General features: G+C 46.2%; 1 protein-coding gene across 4 annotated transcripts in view; it reads left to right on the top strand.

Moving 5' to 3' along the window:
• Positions 1–2,739: 2,739 nt before the first annotated feature.
• The window catches only part of OSBPL9 (oxysterol binding protein like 9), a 138,760-nt gene continuing 123,046 nt past the window's right edge, over positions 2,740–18,453 (top strand). For 2 of the 4 annotated variants that reach the window (XM_023501555.2, XM_023501554.2), the window contains exon 1: positions 2,740–2,887. In XM_023501555.2, coding sequence (XP_023357323.1) covers positions 2,777–2,887 — 111 coding nt within the window. In that variant the 5' untranslated portion in view covers positions 2,740–2,776. The remainder of the gene's footprint in view (positions 2,888–18,453) is intronic. The other 2 variants (XM_012547479.3, XM_003767151.4) reach the window with 1 other exon arrangement.

Raw genomic sequence — 18,453 nt, 5'->3', positions numbered from 1 at the left:
TTTTCTGATTTCTGTTTGCTATTAAGACAAATGTGCCTATCTGGAATTATGCCCAAAAAGGTATCAAACTGTGCATACCCTTTGATCCAGCAGTGTTTCTACTGGGCTTATACCCCAAGGAGATACTAAAGAAGGGAAAGGGACCAGTATGTGCCAAAATGTTTGTGGCAGCCCTGTTTGTAGTGGCTAGAAGCTGGAAACTGAGTGGATGCCCATCAATTGGAGAATGGTTGGGTAAACTGTGGTATATGAATGTTATGGAATATTATTGTTCTGTAAGAAATGACCAGCAAGATGAATACAGAGAAGCTTGGAGAGAATTACATGAACTGATGCTAAGTGAAATGAGCAGAACCAAGAGATCATTATATACGTCAACAACGATACTGTATGAAAATGTAATCTGATGGAAGTGGATTTCTTTGACAAAGAGACCTAATTCAGTTTCAATTGATCAATGATGGACAGAAGCAGCTACACCCAAAGAAAAAACACTGGGAAATGAATGTAAACTGTTTGCATTTTTGTTTTTCTTCCCGCGTTATTTCTACCTTCTGAATCCAATTCTCCCTGTGCAACAAGAAAACTGTTTGGATCTGCACACATACATTGTATCTAGGATATACTAGGACATATTCAACATATATAGGACTGCTTGCCATCTAGGGGAGGGGGTGGAAGGTGGGAGGGAAAAATCGGAACAGAAGTGAGTGCAAAGGATAATGTTGTAAAAAAAATTACCCTGGCATGGATTCTGTCAATAAAAAGTTACTATATATAAAAAAAAAGAATAAATAGCATCTCACAAAAAAAAAAAAAAAAAAAAAGACAAATGTGCCTACAGTTACCCAACTGTAACATGGTGATAATAACAGCACCTTACTTCACAGGCTTGTTGGGAAGATCAAATGAAATAATATTTGTAAAAAGTGCCTGGCACATAATAGGCACTAAATCAATGCTTATTCTCTTTCCCCTATGCAGCCCTTCTTAGAATGTTTTCACAGGTTAAAATAAAAGACAAAGGATTAGCCAATTATACTGAAACATATATGTCATTCAACGTAAAATGTCAATGAACATTGAAAGTCTTCATTGTGGAAATGGCATTTGGTGGAAAGAGAGTCAAACTTGGAATACCTAGCTTGGGGAATTCTTTCCCTAGTAGGGAAACTGATCAGGAACTTTCCAACTTTCCCCTTAGACCAGTGGTTCTCAAACTTTTGTTTTCAGTCTCTTTATCCTATTAAAAATGATTGAGGATCTCTCCAAAGAGGTTTTGTTTATCTGGATTATATTTATAGACATTTACCATATTGGAAATAAAAACTATTTTTGAATTTGTAGACCCTCTAAAAGGGTTTCAGAGATACCCAGAATTCTCTAGACCATACTTTGAGAACCACCTCCTTAGACAATATTTAAGCGAATGAATAGATAAGATTCTGGCCCAGTAGTCCCTCTCTGAGGAGAAAATGGTGACCGGCCTCATGGTCTTTACTTTCCTATGGGACAGGCAGGAATCAAAGTCTCTTTTGGAGAAGGGTGGTCAGAAGAGACTTTAGAGACATTTATTCCTGATGACTAGCACCTATCGCGACTGATCCACGTGGGCACCCCATAAATGAACCCGTGTGTCCACATACATCACGGATATTCTACAAATACAAGATATATACAGAGAACATAATGCCGGAGGGAAGGGATTAGGAGTGAGGAGCGGGAGGAATGAGAGAGCCCCACAAAGTATGAAGTTTGGACTCTAAATGGGCCCGCGAGGGGAGAATCCTGGTAGAATCCCTCCCTTTGTGTCCCTTTTTCATTTTGCGTCCCAGCTGATTCTGACTCCAGAGAACCTTGCCCCTACGCCCCGGTCTGGACACCTTCTCCCCTTCTCCCCCACAATCTCCCTTTCAGCTCCCTATTGCACGCTAACTTTCTCAGCTAGACCGCAAGCTTGAGGTCTCGCAGAGTCTTTCCTTTTGCTTGTACTTGTATTCTCAGCACTCAGCACGCATCTGCTACATAGTAAGTACTTCTCCCGGCTGACTTCCGAACCTTGTTTCCTCATCTGTAACAGTATCAATAAGAATCCCTTCCTCGCCGACTTTACGGGGCTCCGCGGTTCTTCCCACGTTAGGGCTTGGGGGGCCTCAGTACAGCCTGAGCAAATTTAGGCCCAGAAAGGTAGTCTGGCCGGCGGGGGCTCAGAGCGGTGCAGGGCACAGGGGGCTGGGCCTGGGGAGAGCCAATCCCCTCGCGCGCGCGGGGGAGGGGGGGAGGGGCTGTGCGGCCTCGGGCCAGTCCCCGCGCCAACTCGCTACAATGTTTCTCGCTGTAAAACGGGCTGCGCTACAAACTCCTTAAGCCCGACGCAAACATTATTGCGGCCCAAGGGTTGGCGCCGGGTCTCCCCTGCTCGCCCCACGTGGCGGCCGCTACAAGACGTCGAGCTGGAAGAGACCTCGAGGCGGGCCATCGCGTGGGTTTCGGAGAGGAAGGAGTAACCTGAGGGACGCCCAAGGTTCTGAAGTTGGAGTCTGAGGCCTTGGTTCGGAACTTTCCATCGCCGTTTGCCAAGTCGGGAAGTCAACTCTAAAAAAGCGTTTCCCAAGATTCTCCTTCTTTCCCAACCTCGCTTCCACCGGGTTTAGGTCCCGCCTTTATCCAATGGCCACGCCTACTCCCCGCCCCCGACCCTAGCCACGCCCCTCCGGTCTCGAGCCTATATAGGCGCGTGACGTCAACTCGTTTGTTGTCATTGGCGGCTCCCAAGATGGCGTCCATCATGGAGGGGCCGCTGAGTAAATGGACCAACGTGATGAAAGGCTGGCAGTATCGCTGGTTCGTGCTGGACTACAACGCGGGGCTGCTCTCCTACTACACGGTGAGGAGGAGGGCGCCCTCCCGGACACGAGGCCCGGATGGGGTCCCGCCCGGGGTGTGGGGGGGGGGTGTTGCTGGGGAGTTGGGGTTGCTATGCTGGGGGCTCGGCGCGAGCCGGGGGGTGGGGCCTAGCGGCAGCCTGCCAATAAAAAAGGGCGACGGAAAGGCGCGACCAATAAGGAGGCAAGGACTTCGAGATTTATGGACCGGGCGTGGGCGTGGGGTGGGGTCCTGAGCCTGCCGGCTTAGGCGGGGCAGAGAGTGGCTTAGGGGGTGGGGGAGCCTGAACTTGGGTGAGGGGAGAGATGCGCGCCCCCTCCCCACTTCACCGGGCCCGCCACCTCCCGGCCACGCCCATCTTCTTCGCTGTAGAAGGTGTACGGGTGGGCTTGAGGGTCCTGGGCCCCCTCCCCGTCCCGATGCGAGGGTCGCGACCCCACCCCCACCCCGCGCTTTTCCGTGCGCTGAGTCTGAGAATCCGAAGATAGGTTCGAGGGCGGGCGCCTAGGTCACCTCGGGAAGCCACGTGGGGGTGGGGTGGGGGCAGCGCTTGACCTTGGACCACCCCGAGGCGATGGCCCCCTTCCCCGAGATGCGCTCCCCCAAGTCGTTGACCCTTTGCCCTTCAGGAACCCTTTCTTTCCCCCAAGAGCTCCTTCCCTTGGGGTCCGAGAACTTGGGTGGGGGGAAATGCCCCCTTTATTTCAGGATACTTGGCTTCCTGCGCAATCTTTTACCCTGTTGAAAGCCCTGTCCAGCAAGGGCTATCCACTTTCCCGCACTGCCAGCGGGTGGGATGAGCCCCCCAGAGGTCACGGAACTTAGTGGAGCGTCACCACCCTTTTTTGTGAATCGAGAGCCTTACTTAACGCTGTGATGTAAGCTTAGAGCTACGTCCTGGAGGACACTCTTCTAGTGACCGCTGTGCTGGCCGTGTGTTTTATGGGTCCTGCTAGGTGGACGCTGGGGATGAGGAGCTCAGTCATCGCTCCCTGCCACCTGGGACTTCTGCTTGGGAAAGGAGAAGTCCTCGGATAAACATATTGCTTAGAGGGGCGGGCTTGAAGTTCCCCTGAATGCTCAGGAAGTTTTGCAATTTTAATTTCTTCTGCCTGTAGGTAATCTGCCAGGAGAAAATGGTGGAGAAAGGTCATGGTTTTGGTTTATGAGTGTCAGGTATGACAGGAGCAGAGAGAGGGGTCTAGACAGAACACTGGTATCATCATCTGGGGGTTCTGACTCAGGCACTGGTTGTGGGGATTCAATTCTCTCCTGGGCCTCAGTTTCCTAAAAGGAGGAGTTTGGACAAGGTGATCTCTCTCGGAGGCCCCCTTTGGCTCTGAAAGTCAGGAAGTGGTCTAAACTTTTTCCAACTGTCTTTGACATGGATTTCTAGCTGTGGGCAAGTCCCTTAATTTCTGTATAATACTTCCTTTTCTAATCCTTCCCACCATTGTTCCAGTTGGTTAGTTGTGCTGGGAAGGAGAGATAATTCCTTCATTCTAAATGGTTCCATTTGTTGGGATTTTGCTCTGATTTTTAGTTTCTAAATACCCTTGAGGTCTTGGAAAGGAAGGGGACCTTGGGTTCTTAAAGACCTAGGAAAAGCTTCAAGAAGCCTGCGAGCCATTACTCTGTTGTCTTTCTCAGCCTAGAGTTCCTCCTGTAAAATGGGGATAATAATAGCACTTACCCCAGAGGGTTATTGTTTGGCTCAAATGAAATAATGCAGGCTGAGTACTTTGCAGACTTCAAAGAGCTCTATAAATGCCTGTGGGGATGTGATGTTATTAAGTTGATTGTCCTATTCAGCAAATCTTGGGCTGCTTTTTCTCTGTTAGGCCTTGGGGATTGAAAAATGAGAAAGACCTCGGGCCCTGTCCAATGAGGATAGGGTAGGTGGGCTAGAAAGACTGGTAGAGAAAGCTAAAAAACTTAAGTTACCTGGAAAGACGGAAAGTTGCAGGCTATGATTTTATTAGTAATAGTGAAATCCTGTTAATGTCATTAACTTGAATTTTAAGCGTGGCAAATCTCATACACCAGACTAAATGTTTCCAGCTCTGTAAAAGAGGCAGTGGGATTCAGTGGGCTAATTTAGAGAGAATTGTGGGTCTGCACTGCCAAATTTCTTCATTGGCAGTTTCTTTCCCGGGAGTTGCCTTTATCTGGGAAAGCCCAGGTCTGTACCAAAGAAGTTTTGCTTAGTGTGGTTCAGGTATCTATGCAACTGAGTCAAGTGAATATTAGGTTTAAAACTTGTCAGTCATAGAGATCAAACCTTTAGGGATCTGCCATCTTGCCAGTATCCTCCTCCAACACAGATTGCAAGCCCTCTGTAACTTAGTAGATGGTTTTTGAGATTTGCTGTGCTTGGAAAACCTCTGCCCTGTGGGTAAGCCTCTTTTTGCTGTGTTTTCCTGTCTATATTTAGCCAGCCACTTCTTGGGCAGCAGGCGTCCTGTCTCGAGGATTGCATAAGGGCCTGGCCAAACCCCGGCTTCCCGTAGATTTTCCCCTGCTAGATGGAACCTAGTCCAGGTTGCTCCCCCTAAGGCCCTGGGGTCGGACTTTAGAATGAAGAATATCCCATAACCCAAAGAAATTATCAGGTGATCTGTGGAAACTCAAGCCTGATGATAATCTGGAAATCCTTCCGAACCTGTCTGACCACTTGTGGGCTTTAAAATCTAGGTAAAGTTTTGGTCATTGTGTCTCCTTGTTGCCTGCTGCTTCCTTGCCTTGCCATCTCAGCAGTCGGGCTGAATAAATGTTTGCTAAACTAATGAGTGAATAAATTGTTTTTAGTAAAGGGCATGGATTGTGGTACTGAAATATTCTTCAGCCCTAGTGTATGCTTCCCGGCAGGCTTTGGCTAAATAGGAGGCCCTTCAGAAGACACTCCCCCCACCCCACCCCCGCTGGGATCTTTGAGATCTGCTTGCCCTGTCTGTGGATTCCAAAGGCCGCCAAATGTGGTGGGGCCCCTTGTCCTTTCTGTCTGTCTGCTACTCATCCTCCTTTCTGGGTTCGGAAGCCACAGGACCACCTTTGCCAAGAGAGAGGCAAGCTCACAGTCTTTATTAAAACCAAGAGAAGTTTTTCTTCCTTTGCAAGTGTTTTCTGCATTAAAATTTGGGTCTGGGGGAGAATGGTTGGAAATGTATTGTACCAATTTACTTTCCACCCCAAGTTACATTGTGCGCTTGTGGAGAGAAGAGGGGTCCGGAGGAGAGGTTGGACGACTTTGGTCAATGTTGAAAGCAACATATTCATGTCACCTCAGAAATGTTAGGCTTTGGGAAGAATCTTGGGCTACTTGTGGGTCTGTTCTGTGGTGCAGGTCTGTCCTGAGAAGGAGGAGGAAAAGGAGGATCTGCCTCAGGTTGGAGAGGAGACATTTGGAGTGGGAGTTGCAAGGCCTGGTTTTGAGCCCTGGCCTAATAAAGTACATGTTGGAGTGTGCTGTTTAATCTCTTTGGGCCTCAAATTTCCCCATTTGTAAAATGAATGAATGAAAAAGTGTTTAGTGATTATTCTGTGGGAGATCCTGGGAATACCAAGAGAGGTCTCAGCCCCCTAGGAGCTCCTTTCTAATATTGGGAAGCGCCTGGGGGGTGGGGGAGGGCTGTACCCTTAAAACATTTCTATAGCTCTGGACAGTTTACAAAGTGCTTTTTTTCAGATAGCCTGGCAGGTTGTATTATACCTACTTCCAGTCCAGTAGTCTTTGGATTGTACCCGTTCTTCTTGTCATATTCATTACTTTCTTAATCTATTCTAGGATATTCCCAGGGATCCAGTCAAGCTCACTTTTTTATAGTTTACAAATCCCATTCTCTTCTTTTTTTTGAAAATCAAGATCTTTGCTGTTTCCCTACAGTCTTTCAAATAAGGCTTATTCTTATTTCTGCCACTTTCTGGACCTGGAGATGTAGTTCATATTAGCCAGATGACTGAAATCCATCCAGACTGACCCCCTGTTTTTGGGTATCAAGTCATCTTGGTTCTGTCATTACTAATGTAAAGCCCATTGTTCTCAGCAGAAAAAATAGAAGCAAGATAAGATTTGGATTTGGACAAAACCAGCTCCTTTTGTTCTCAGCTTCTCCTTCCCAGCCTCAGCTCATTCCGGGTTCTGACAGGCTGATGGCATTCGACGGGCCCTGCCTCTCCCTCCCCCTTTATTCTGATATTCTTCTTATCTCATGTTGTTTTGTGTTCTGTACATTCCTTCTGAAGAACCAAGATAAGAACCTTATCGATCAGTTCCCTGTGTATTAAGATCGATCTCTTTGGTCACCGGAGTTATCTGCCTTTACCTTCAGATTTTCCATCTTGTAAGAAGGAGCTTGGAAGCTCCTTCACTGTTTTCCCCTGAAGACTTTTAGGTCATGGAGTCCTACTGTCCTTTCTTTGGATTCCTTTGGAATCTGCCTTCTCCCAGTCTGGGGGGCAACGGGGATGGGGTGGGGAGTGAACAACCTATGTCCCAGGCACTGTGCCAGCAATTTTAAAGGCTCTGAGGTGGTCCCTCCCCTGCACCCCTCATTCTAGGAGGTGCAGTTAGGGGTGATTTGTGTCTGGGGAGTCACAGAGGTGACAGTGGAGTCCAGGACAGTTGTCGGGCATGATCTTTCCAGGAATGATCACGGGCTTCATTGCTGTTGTCGGGGCAGGAGTGGGAAGGGAAGGCTGGGGTTCATCCTGGTGGCTCCAGATGCTGCTCCCCCTCCGGGAGGGAAGGCTTTGGGCCCAGCATTGGAGTGCCTACTGGGTATGTGGCAGCTCTGCCCACCTTTTTTGCCATATCACAGATTCTGAGATTCAGTTCTCATTTCCCCCAAGGGGTGACCTTGGGCATGGAATCTCCCTCATCTGTAAAGTGAGTGAAGTGGTCCAGATGAAGGCCCTCCCAGGTCCCTGCCCTAGTTTCTGGGATAGATTCAGGCCCTGCCATGGTGGCCAGGTGCCTGCAGTAGAAAGTAATAATTAGGAGAACATGAACACGAGCTTCCCTTCCTGCAGCAAATGGCACTTGTGAGAGAGATGTCATGGATCTAAACACAAATATCTTGGGCCTAGAAAAGAACAGTGTGAAAAGGACAGAGCTTCAGCCTCAGTCCCCCTCGCTGCCCACAGAGAAGATGGCACCATACCTACACCCACGGTCTCGCTTAGTTCCTTTCTCCTTGAAGCAGCTTCAGAGGCTGGCCAAAAGAAGGATTCTCTTACGGGTTTTGACTTGGAGTTTCCTGAATTCTTTGCTCTTTGTCTACATTACAGTATCTAGATTGTTTACAGCTATGCATCTTTTGGAGTTGAATTGGCTTTGGTTTTTATGGTAGCTCTATCTATTTTCTCATTTGTTTAAATATATATGTATATTGGTTTTATTTTTTGTTTTTTTCTTTTGTTGAGACACTTGGGGTTAAGTGACTTGCCCAGGGTCACATAGCTAGGAAGTGTTAAGTGTCTGAGATCAGATTTGAACTCTGGTCCTTCTAACTTAAGGGCTGGTGCTCTATCCACTGTGCTACCTAGCTACCCTTATATGTATATTGTTTTATATATATTTTATATATCTATCTATATATATATATCATAGGATAGAGAGTATAAGGTAGTAGTGCCATAGGGAAGGAAAAAGGAGAGAATTTGGAATTGACAAGATAAATTTGAATTTTAAGAAATTATGGCTCAAAAATCACATAGTAAGGGGTAGCTTATCCAGGGGCACATAGCTAGTGAGTGACGTAGCCAGGCTTGGAATCATATATTTAGTGCAGAAGCAACTGTAGAGGTCATCTGCCTGCAATTGTATCTTTTTACAGATGAGGACAGTGAAATCCTTGATTTGCTCAAGATCATGTCCATGAGAGGTCCAGACTCTCATTCCAGCTCCCTGCCCCCTGTACTTCAAATGTCATTTAGCAGCTATTAAATACCTACTGTGTACTGAACACTGCACTCAGCATTGTAGACAGAAAGAAAGGCCTGACCTGTTGCCAGTGTTGGAAGACCCCCCCTGTCTGTCTTTTTGTGCCCACCAGGACTGGACAAATGGCTCACTGTAAGGTTTTTGACTCTCCTTATTAGGCTTGGCTGTGGAGAACTTTTGTGTAGGGCCATTTAGAGCTGGCAGTAGGGCCCTGCCTGGAGTGATAGTGGTGGCTTCCATCTCTTTGGAGATTTTGAAAGAGGCTGGGGAACTTTTGTTGGGTATAATGGAGCTTAGCACAGTGCCTGGCACTGCTTTGTAAATGCTTTTAAATTAATTAGAATGGGCAGCTCTTTTTTATTTTTCTGGTTTTGGGGGGAGGTTTATATACATATGTATGTGTGCATTCTTCCTTTTTTTATATATTTCTATATGAGTCATATTAGGAGAGAAAAATCAGAACAAAAGGGAAAAACCATGAGAAAGGGAAAAAAAAGGAAGGAAAAGAAAGGTGAGAATAGGATGCTTTGACTTCCATTCTTTCTCCATCGTTCTCTCTGTAGGCAGGTGGCATTTTCCATCCAAAGATTATTGGAATTGCCGTGGATCACTGAATTGCTGAGAAGAGCCAAGTCTGTCACAGTCGATCATCACACGCTCTTGTTGCTTTGTATAGTGCTTTCCTGGTTCTATTTGTTTCCTGCATTAGTTCATGTAAATCTTTCCAGACTTTTGTAAAATCAGAACATTTCTGATTTGTTTGTCATTTCTTATAGAACAATAATATTCCATCACATTCATGGACCCTCATTCTACCATCCCCCACTGAGGGGCATCCCCTCAGTCTCCAGTTCCTTGCCACTACAAAAGGGCCGCCATGAACATTTCTGCACATGGGGGTCCTTTCCCCTCTTTTATGATCTCTTTGGCATACAGGCCCAATAGTGACACACTGGAGCAAAAGGTGTGGACGGTGTAATAGCCCTTTGGGCACAGGGGGGATTCCTTTCTAGATGATGTAAGAGAAGGCAGATACCTTCTAGCTTTTGATTTCTGTGACTCTGTAGAGTGTTGGTGAATGAGCCACTCGGCTTGACCCTAAGTATGCAAAGGCAAAGGCAAAATGAAGTAAGCGTAATGACAATAAAAGCTGACATTTATTTAGCGTCCACTGAATGCCAGATACTCGTTTGATTCTCACAGCCGCCCTGGGACTAGATGCTGTTATTATCCCCATTTCATAGTTGAGGGAACTGAGGCAGAATGCTGTGATTTGTCCGGGCTCATATAACTAATGTCTGAGGCTGGATTTTAATTCAGGTCTTCCTGACTCCAAGCCCAGATTATTTCCACTTTATGCTGTATTTATCTTGTTAATACATAGCTGTTTCTATTGTCTCCCCCATTAGATTGTGAGCTCTTTGAGAACAGGGATTGCTTTTTGCATCTCTTCCTATCCCCAGGACTTAGTGCCTTAATAAGTACATGCTTAATAAATGCTGATTTGAGTGACGGATCAACCCACTCAGCATTTTACAGTGAAAATCACAGCCAGCCCCATAGGAGACTTGTCCCTTGTAGGATGTGCTGGCCTATATGGCTTCTCCAGTCCCTTTCTGCTTTATATTACTGATCCGATTTGAATATTCCCTTTGTCTTTCTCCAACTCCAAGAAAAAGAAAGTCTTGGTTACTTTTCCCTACATTCTTTGGTCAGTAGCCTCGTAAAATGGGGCAGGCGATAGGAGAATTTTAGTTGGGTGAGTTGGAGGCAGAGTAGCATCATCATCTGGTGCCCTGGGAGCCCTGGAGGGCTGACGGTCTGTAGCCCTCCTTGTCTTCCACCCTGGTTGGTGGCTGCCAGGTGCCCTCCTTCCTGCAGAGAGGGTTAGGCGCTCGGGGCAGGGGGATAGTGCCCATTTTCTCTGTCAGCAGTCTGACTGCCATTTGGCACGGGGCCTTGGATCTCGTGCCCCCGGCGTTCCGTAAACATCACCGAGACTGCGCTTGTTCTCTGGAGGCAGCCTTCAGCAGGTCCCTTCCACAGCTTCCTGCCAGTGCTGAGTGCTGCACTGACGGCAGGCGCCAGAGCCGTCCTCTTCGATCCCTGCATCAACCTTTGCCTGTGTTCAGACATTTCACAGGTGCCATATTTTAAGCTTTTTTTCCGGCTGGTGAGGTGATCAGGAAATTGACTTAGAAATTTTCTTTTCCCTGTTTCCATGAGGAACAGAGAATGTCACAGACTCCCCCAGAAATGAAATAGAAAAGGCAAGTGCACCAGGACCCACCCCAGACCCTCCCTGTAAGGCAAGACCATTGGATTTGACCGGATGCTGAGTGTGCTGGCAGTCAGCTGAGGACGGTCCCGAAGTATCCGGACATGGACTCACACGTGGTCTTGTAACTGAACGTGAGGGTCATGAAGTCATGATTTGTTAGCAGAAAATTTGATATGTGAACCTATTTTACACACCTATATGATGGGGTGACAAGGATTCGGGAGTGGAAGAAATTTGAGAACCTCTGATCTCTTCAGACTCCCCTCCTTTCTGAGAATCTGCATCCTCCAGGCCTTGCCTTTGCCTCTTGGCTTTCAGTACCTATCTTTTCTGGGGGATTCTGATTTAGATAGAGGCTTCAGTCAGAACAGTCAGCGCACACTTATTAAGTGCCTACTTGTTTGCAGAACACTATGCTGGTTGAGGAAGGAGACACAAGGGTTAGGTAAGACCTCATCCCCGTCTTCATGGTTCTTAGAATTAGTGATAAGATATCAACATAAATACTTTACCCTCCTATTTTTTAAAGAAAAATTTTTTGAATGAGATCTCCCTTCTTTCCCTCCTGTCCCATTTGAAAGAGCAAGAGCACTCATGGGTCCCTTTTACACAGCATTAGCCAGTTATCTGGGGCGTTGGAGAAGAAAATGGTTTGGACGAGAGGTCCAAGTGGAAGGTTGTTCTTGACAAGGGGACAGCCTTGGGGAGAGCAGAGAAGGCCTGAATATTGTGACCTGACAGGAGTAAGAGTAAAGGCATGGCAACAGGTGAGCAGGGCCAGAGCCAGCCCTTTTCACGGGAGCGCAGGGGACGGGCACAAGGGCGATGGGGGCCAAGGCCAGGGAGTCAAGGAAGGCCTCAGCTGCAGGAACTCGAAGCATCCTTTGCCTCCTAATTCTTCCTTTTTCTTAAAACTCATGCTAATTATTTTAGGAAAACTATTTATGGGAAATCTTCAATTTTGAAGTGAAATTAGAGAGCTTCTGTGTCAGACTGCAAAGCAGTGCCCCTGTCACATAGGGAGAAGCCAGTGTGATTCCTGCCTTTTCTGCTCACTAGTTGTGAGCTAGTGGGCTCATCTTTCAAATGAGACAAATATTTGTTCATAGTATCCACCTCACTGGTTATTTTGAGATAATGATATAAAGTGTTTTGCAAACCTTAAAGTGCTGGGTAAATGGAAGATATTAGCTAGAATAATAAGAACAATAATAATATTTGAAGAACCTTGTCCCATCAATCCTCCAAGCCTTTGAAAGTGCTGAGGGATTCCTTTAAACATCTCCACAAAAGCCGTCCCGTCACTTCCCCAATTAAGCTTTTTTTTAATCAAATCCCTGAAAATAAGCATTTGTTTGTAATGGACTACTCTTGGAGCAACCTTATTCTGCTATTTTTCATTTCTAACAGGCTCTAGTTTCTGAGTTAAAGAGGCTTTTGTGGCCTTTCCTGGTACTCTTGGTAACCCCTTTTGCACTTGAACAAGCTCATTGATTTCCAAAGGACCTTTTTTGAAATTTGGAAGCCACTCACTGGGTTTGGGCTGGAGATAGTAGGGCCAGAATTTAAAACTCCTGTTTCCATCTTGTGCTCTAGTAAACTGGGTCAAGCTGTTCTATTTTGGCTAATGGAACTGCTTGTATAAAGTAAGGGATCTCTCTTTAGCTCTTTAAAAACAAATCCAAAAAAACACTGAAATACCCAGGAGGGTGCTGGGATGATCTTCAGCAACTTGTGTCTTTCTCAACCCATTATGAAGGTCTATACTTTTCCACTTTGATATTTTGCTTTCTGTGGTCGTCTTGTGATTTAGATGATGAAGAAGTCAATTAGAGTTGAAACTAGAATCTATTAGAAATGAAAAATGGCAGAATAAGGTTGCTTCAAGAGTAGTCCATAGCAAACAAATGTTTGAAGCTTTGTTTATGCTGAGTCATATTGGATGAAATAAAATAAATTCATATTTTTGTCTGGCATGGTCCCTGCTCTGCTGGAACCTAGAGTCATACATCCTGTTCTGTTCTTATTTCACGTCTACACATACATTCAAGAGAGAGGGATAGCCTTCTACACCATCTGCTGACATCGAGAAGGAAACGGGGAAGACCCTTGACATGTGACCAGATCATCTCTTTGCTAACAGAGAAGATCTTTTACTCCTGTTATCAGACTTTCTTATTTCTTGTGTACAAACAGTTGGTTCTCTAAGAAACAAGATGCTGAGTGTTGGTGGAATCTGGAATTGGCCACAATGTTTGTAGCCTCTTCCTCTAAATAAACGTGCCTTTTGGCAAAGAGCATGGCCAGGGTGATTTTATCACGTTTATTTGAACCTCGCCATGAGTACTTTCTCTGTCTTTCCCTCTCGTTCTCCTTTGCATTTCTTCCCTTCCCAAAATTTCATTCCAGCTATTGCTCTAATTACCTGCCGGCACTCAGCCTTGTTATTTAGCCAGATTCCAACCCTACCGGCTTCCCACCATTCGGTAGAATGGAACTAACTGGAGCATAATACACATTTTTGTTATCTAACCTCAACCAATCAGGCTTCATTCCTCCGTAACTGATTCCTCATCTGCCCATCCCCAGCCCTTTTCTCTTCAAGCCTTTCACAATCCACTGCATTCTACCTCCTGAGATGAAACTGTTATAAATTGTATGCTCCTTAAGGTACCTCTTTTTCTGTGCTTGGCATACAGTAGGTGCTTGATAAATGTTTATTGGTTAGACCTTTTCTGCCCTTCATCTCCAAGGCCTTGACATCATTCTTCCCTCTCTCCTCCTTTCCTTCAGTCTCTGACAATGAAGTGGCCCTCCTCCTTGCCAAGGCCAACCCCTCAGCCAGTACCCTGGATCCTGTCCTCGCCCTATATTGGTTGGCACACATTGCCCTTTACAAGCCTTGCCACCCCCTCCACCTGTGGTCTTTCCTTTCTCCTGCCCTCGATGGCCATGTCTTATTCAGTCATTCGTTTGTGGGTGACTCTTTGGGACTACGTGTGGGCTTTTCTCCGCAGTTAGGCTGGAGCGGCTCGTTTTTTCCTTCTCCAGTGGATTGTCTGCTGATTTGGCCAGGGTCATATGGCTGCCGGCTGGGGGAGGTTGGGGGAGGCTGGAGGAGGGGAGGGTCGTCCTGACTCCAGACCCAGCGTTGTCTGCCTGCCTCCCCTCACCCGCAGCCCCTTCTGGTCTGGTTTCAGATCTCAGGGTCCCCTCCCGTGGAACCCGCGAGCTCTCGGTTCCCGGATCTCATGGTCTGTCCTTCAGACTGTGTCCTTGGTGACCATCCACCGGTTCCTCCCAGCTGCTCACTGCTTCTGAGTGGGGGCCCTCCCTTTAGCCCTAGGAGTTGACTCAACCCTCACCATGGTGACACCCCAGTTGTTGGCTCCTCTCTCTCCTTGATGAGAGGGGATCCCTCTCATCGGCTGCCATAGGTTTTAATCACTATGGCTACATGGCTCCGGATCTGTTACCTGCCCTTTTCTCTCCTTGGCGCCCACCCCCATCACCAGCTGCCTTGGGATTGCTTCATTCTGGATGCCAAAAGCCGTGGCAAAGTCAAAATGTCCATAACAGGTCGCTGTTTTCTTCTTCCATAGTCACGTGGTGTTTCTGTCTTAGAGGACGCCCATTTTTCCAGTCTCCCCATTTCCTGTCTGACGGCCCCCGTATCTCCTCACTTGGCTTTGGACAATGTCCTCCCATTTGGGCCTCAGTCTGTCTCTTCAGCCTTCTCCGTTACATTTCTCTCTGCTGCTTTTGCCCCTTTCCTCCATCTCCTCAGCTTCATGCTGGTTGTTACATGCGCACTTGCTATGTGCAGTATTGGGGGCTGGGAATAGAAAAGCAGAGACTGTTCCTGTTCTTAGGAGCCCACTTTCTAAAGGGGAAAAGTTCTCAGATGGGGAATAAATAACATGGCCACGTTGCCTACCAGGAACTGGAGCCTTGTTTAATGTTGAACTGCCTTCAGCAATTCTGCCATCTTTTTAGCCACAGCTCTCACCCTCCCTATCAAAGTGTGTTTCTTCTCCGAGTCTTAGTTTCTTCATCTGTAAAATGAAGTTTGTACTAGAGGATTTCTAAGCCCTCTTTAGTCCTAAATCCTATGGCCATATATGTGCCTTCTTTCAGCAAATCTCATAAAATGGAGCTTACAGAATGTTAGAGACAAGTGTTTCCCCAAGAATTCTACAGACCTGCTGATGAAGCCAGAAAAGGATTTTTCTTTTACCTTCTTGCAAGGGCATCTAAGTTAGTGGGCACCAGTAAAATCAATAAGACATGCCTTTTTATGCTCTTTCCTGATTCTCCTTTCCTGGGCATTACAGCCTATCCAGCACGCCTAATTCCTCAGTGTGAGTGTGAATCCCCACCCTTTATTACATTTCCTACCTTATTTCTTATTCTAATTTATGGCTTCCCTCTATAAACCCTTTAGGTTTCAGTTTCATTTCTCTGGATTTCTCTGGAGAAGATGGCAGAGTGGGCCAGGACTATAACTTTACCAAATTCACCTCCAACAACTACAAAGTTTTGGAACTCTGTGGAAACAAAACTCATCCAATTTTCACACAAAATAGACAAATTAAGGGATGATTTTTTGTTTTTCAAAGGGATTTACCTACTTTAAATAGTGAATTTAAAACCTAATTGAATTTGTAATTTAATTGAACAGATATTTATAAACACCTACCATTTGCTGGATGCCAAAAACATACAGATAAATCTTGCCCTCAGGGAACTTGTAAGATGCTAAGAATATAATTCCTTACATTTTGTATACAATCTGTGTCTGTGATGTCAGCAAGCCACAGGTAAGATCCTTTGCTGCTGGGTTTTGACTTAGCCCTTTCAACTTTTCCCCATGTTCCTCCTTTTCTGAAATTTTCCTCAGAAAGTGACTTTGGCCTGTCAGCAGACATGAATTGCTTAGCGTGTATCTGGTACCATCCTGTACTTTTGGGTATAAAGAAAGGCAAACTGTAGCCTCTGCCCTGGAGAATCTCCCATTCTAATGGAGAGACTACAGGCAAGAGCTGTGTGTGCACATGCAAGTTATGCAGTGCGAACAGCTGAATAGCCATAGAAAGGCCACTTGCTGAAGATGGGCTTGCTCTGAGCCCTGCAGGAACACCAAGGAGGAGTTGGCATCTAGAGGAGAACATGGGAGGCACAGAATGGCCAGGACCATCACCATAACTTTAAGGACTGGACCTTCCAGAGCTGGCAAACTTGGATGTGTATCTAAGAGGGAGATGTCCTAGCTGCAAAAAGTGTGATCTGTACTGGATCTAGAAGCTTTAATTTGGGTTTTGTGGCGAAGAAATGGAGTATTCTGAGTTTGTATTCCAGGCACATTAAATGTCCACCCGTCTGCCCAGGGAACTAGCCAGACAAATGAGGGGGTTGTTCGATTCTAGTTAACTGTTGGCTATGACTGGTTGGTATGAGTCCTCGCTTCCTTGTCTCCTGCTTCTTTATGAAGGGTGACTCCTGGGACATTTTGCAGATCTCAAAAGTTGGTTAATTCTTCCCTGAGGTTCTGTTCTCTTTGAAAGTTAATCTCTCTAGATATTTGAGAAATTGCAAACAAAACTTTATAGATTGCTATCGGGGTCCTTGTAGGCCAGTTTCTTTTTTTTAACATTTAGTTCACTCCTTGTATGGTCAAAAGGATCTGGGTGAAAACATTTTATTAGTTCCCAAATAACTTGTGTTATAACTCCTTTTTATGTAACTTTTGCCCGACTTTTAAATTTAGATTAAAAGATATTTTTGAGATATCAAATCTGTTCTCCTTCCTCCCCCCCCCCCTTCCCCTCCTCCCCATTTTTGGCTAATTTTTTCCTAATTGAATTTGAAATATTACTCTGTTCTTTCTCATTTAATATTTGTACATTTGCAAGTACTGTACATAACAAAGGCCTCCACTTGCTCTGGTGCAGTTCTGAGCTTGCATTCTGTTGGATTGAGCTGGGGGTGGGGGTGGGGGGGCAGAGCCCTGCCTTAATAAAGGGAGGCAGCAGGGGTAACCATAAGATGCTGGATGCCCAAATAGTAACACTGGGTTAAATGCTGCTTCTTCCACTTAATATCATCATCATTAAGTATTGAAGAAAACTGAGGTCTGAAAGCATCTTGCAAATCAATCACTTTTCTTCGGATATCCTTGAGAGGAAGATTACTAGGTCAGCATCTCTGTTTTGCAGAGTAGACAAGTTTGGCTTCCTAGTTGTGAGAATTTAGGGAGGTGACGTCTGGAAAACATGCTCTCCAAGCGGCCTGCTGCTGCTTTCACCATCAGTACAAGTTAAGCTGCAATTTGTGCTAGGGATGCTCAGAGAGGAGGCTAGGGCAGGCCGAGAAGCCCTGAAGGAAAGCGGGAAGGTTTTCTATGGGCGGAGACTGGGGCTGCTTCCCTGCCCAACCTTTTGACTCTGAATGAATGAAAAGCATTTATGAAGCCCCTGCTATCTACAAAACCCTGAGGATACTCAGGGATCCTGTCAGGGAACCCCTTGTGTGATGGGGGACGTTTCTGGGGCAGATCCATTGGAAAGGCTCCAGTGGTCCTCAGAGCACCGTGGCAAGGGCTCACCCTCACCACTGTTATTTTTCATGAAGAGCTATCTTTTTCTCATGTTGAGGGTTTCCCACAGCCAGGTTCCTTTTGTTGTGGCTGTTGAGGTGTCAGGGAGGCCTGTGGGGGCAGGTGCCAGTTCTCCTCTGCTTAGACTGTGGTCAGGGTGGCAAACAGCTGTTCTCTCCTTAAGAAAGCCTTTCTCTTTCAGCGAGGTCGACCGCTGCATGGGCGGCAGCTCCTAGTGGCGTTGGGCCTGGTGGGCTCTGGCCTCCTTTGCACAGCAGTTGCTTCCTTTGATAATGGCTTGGGAATTTAGACTGGTAGAAGGCATGCTTCCTTCTGGAGCCCTTGGGCTTACTTTGTCTTCCCATAGTAGTTGGACAGTAACTGGCAATTTTCTTAGCTTAACAAAGTACCTGGTTCATAGTAGGTCCACATTGACTGACTTAATGGTTGAGGACTGTGGTGGTGATTTGCTTCACCTAGTATACAGTCTATTTTAGCTCGTGAAGGTCTCTACAGGAGATGGTGAACCCTTCCAAGTTCTCCCAACATTTCTCTCCCAGCAACTTTAGAATAGCACAGAAAATTGAACTCTGCAGCAGCATAACCAACAAAAGGTTGGAGCTAGATCTTTTTCCAGCCCAGATACACTTAAGAGGTCAAAAAGAAAAGTCTTTGACATTGGGATGGGGCCCTGAGCATATGAGATGCTAGCCCCAGCTGTGAACCTCGGAGGGGGCTACAGCAACCTTG

Source organism: Sarcophilus harrisii, chromosome 4, assembly GCF_902635505.1.
Source record: "Sarcophilus harrisii chromosome 4, mSarHar1.11, whole genome shotgun sequence".
NCBI lineage: Eukaryota > Metazoa > Chordata > Mammalia > Dasyuromorphia > Dasyuridae > Sarcophilus > Sarcophilus harrisii.
This window is presented reverse-complemented; position numbering and strand designations above follow the sequence as displayed.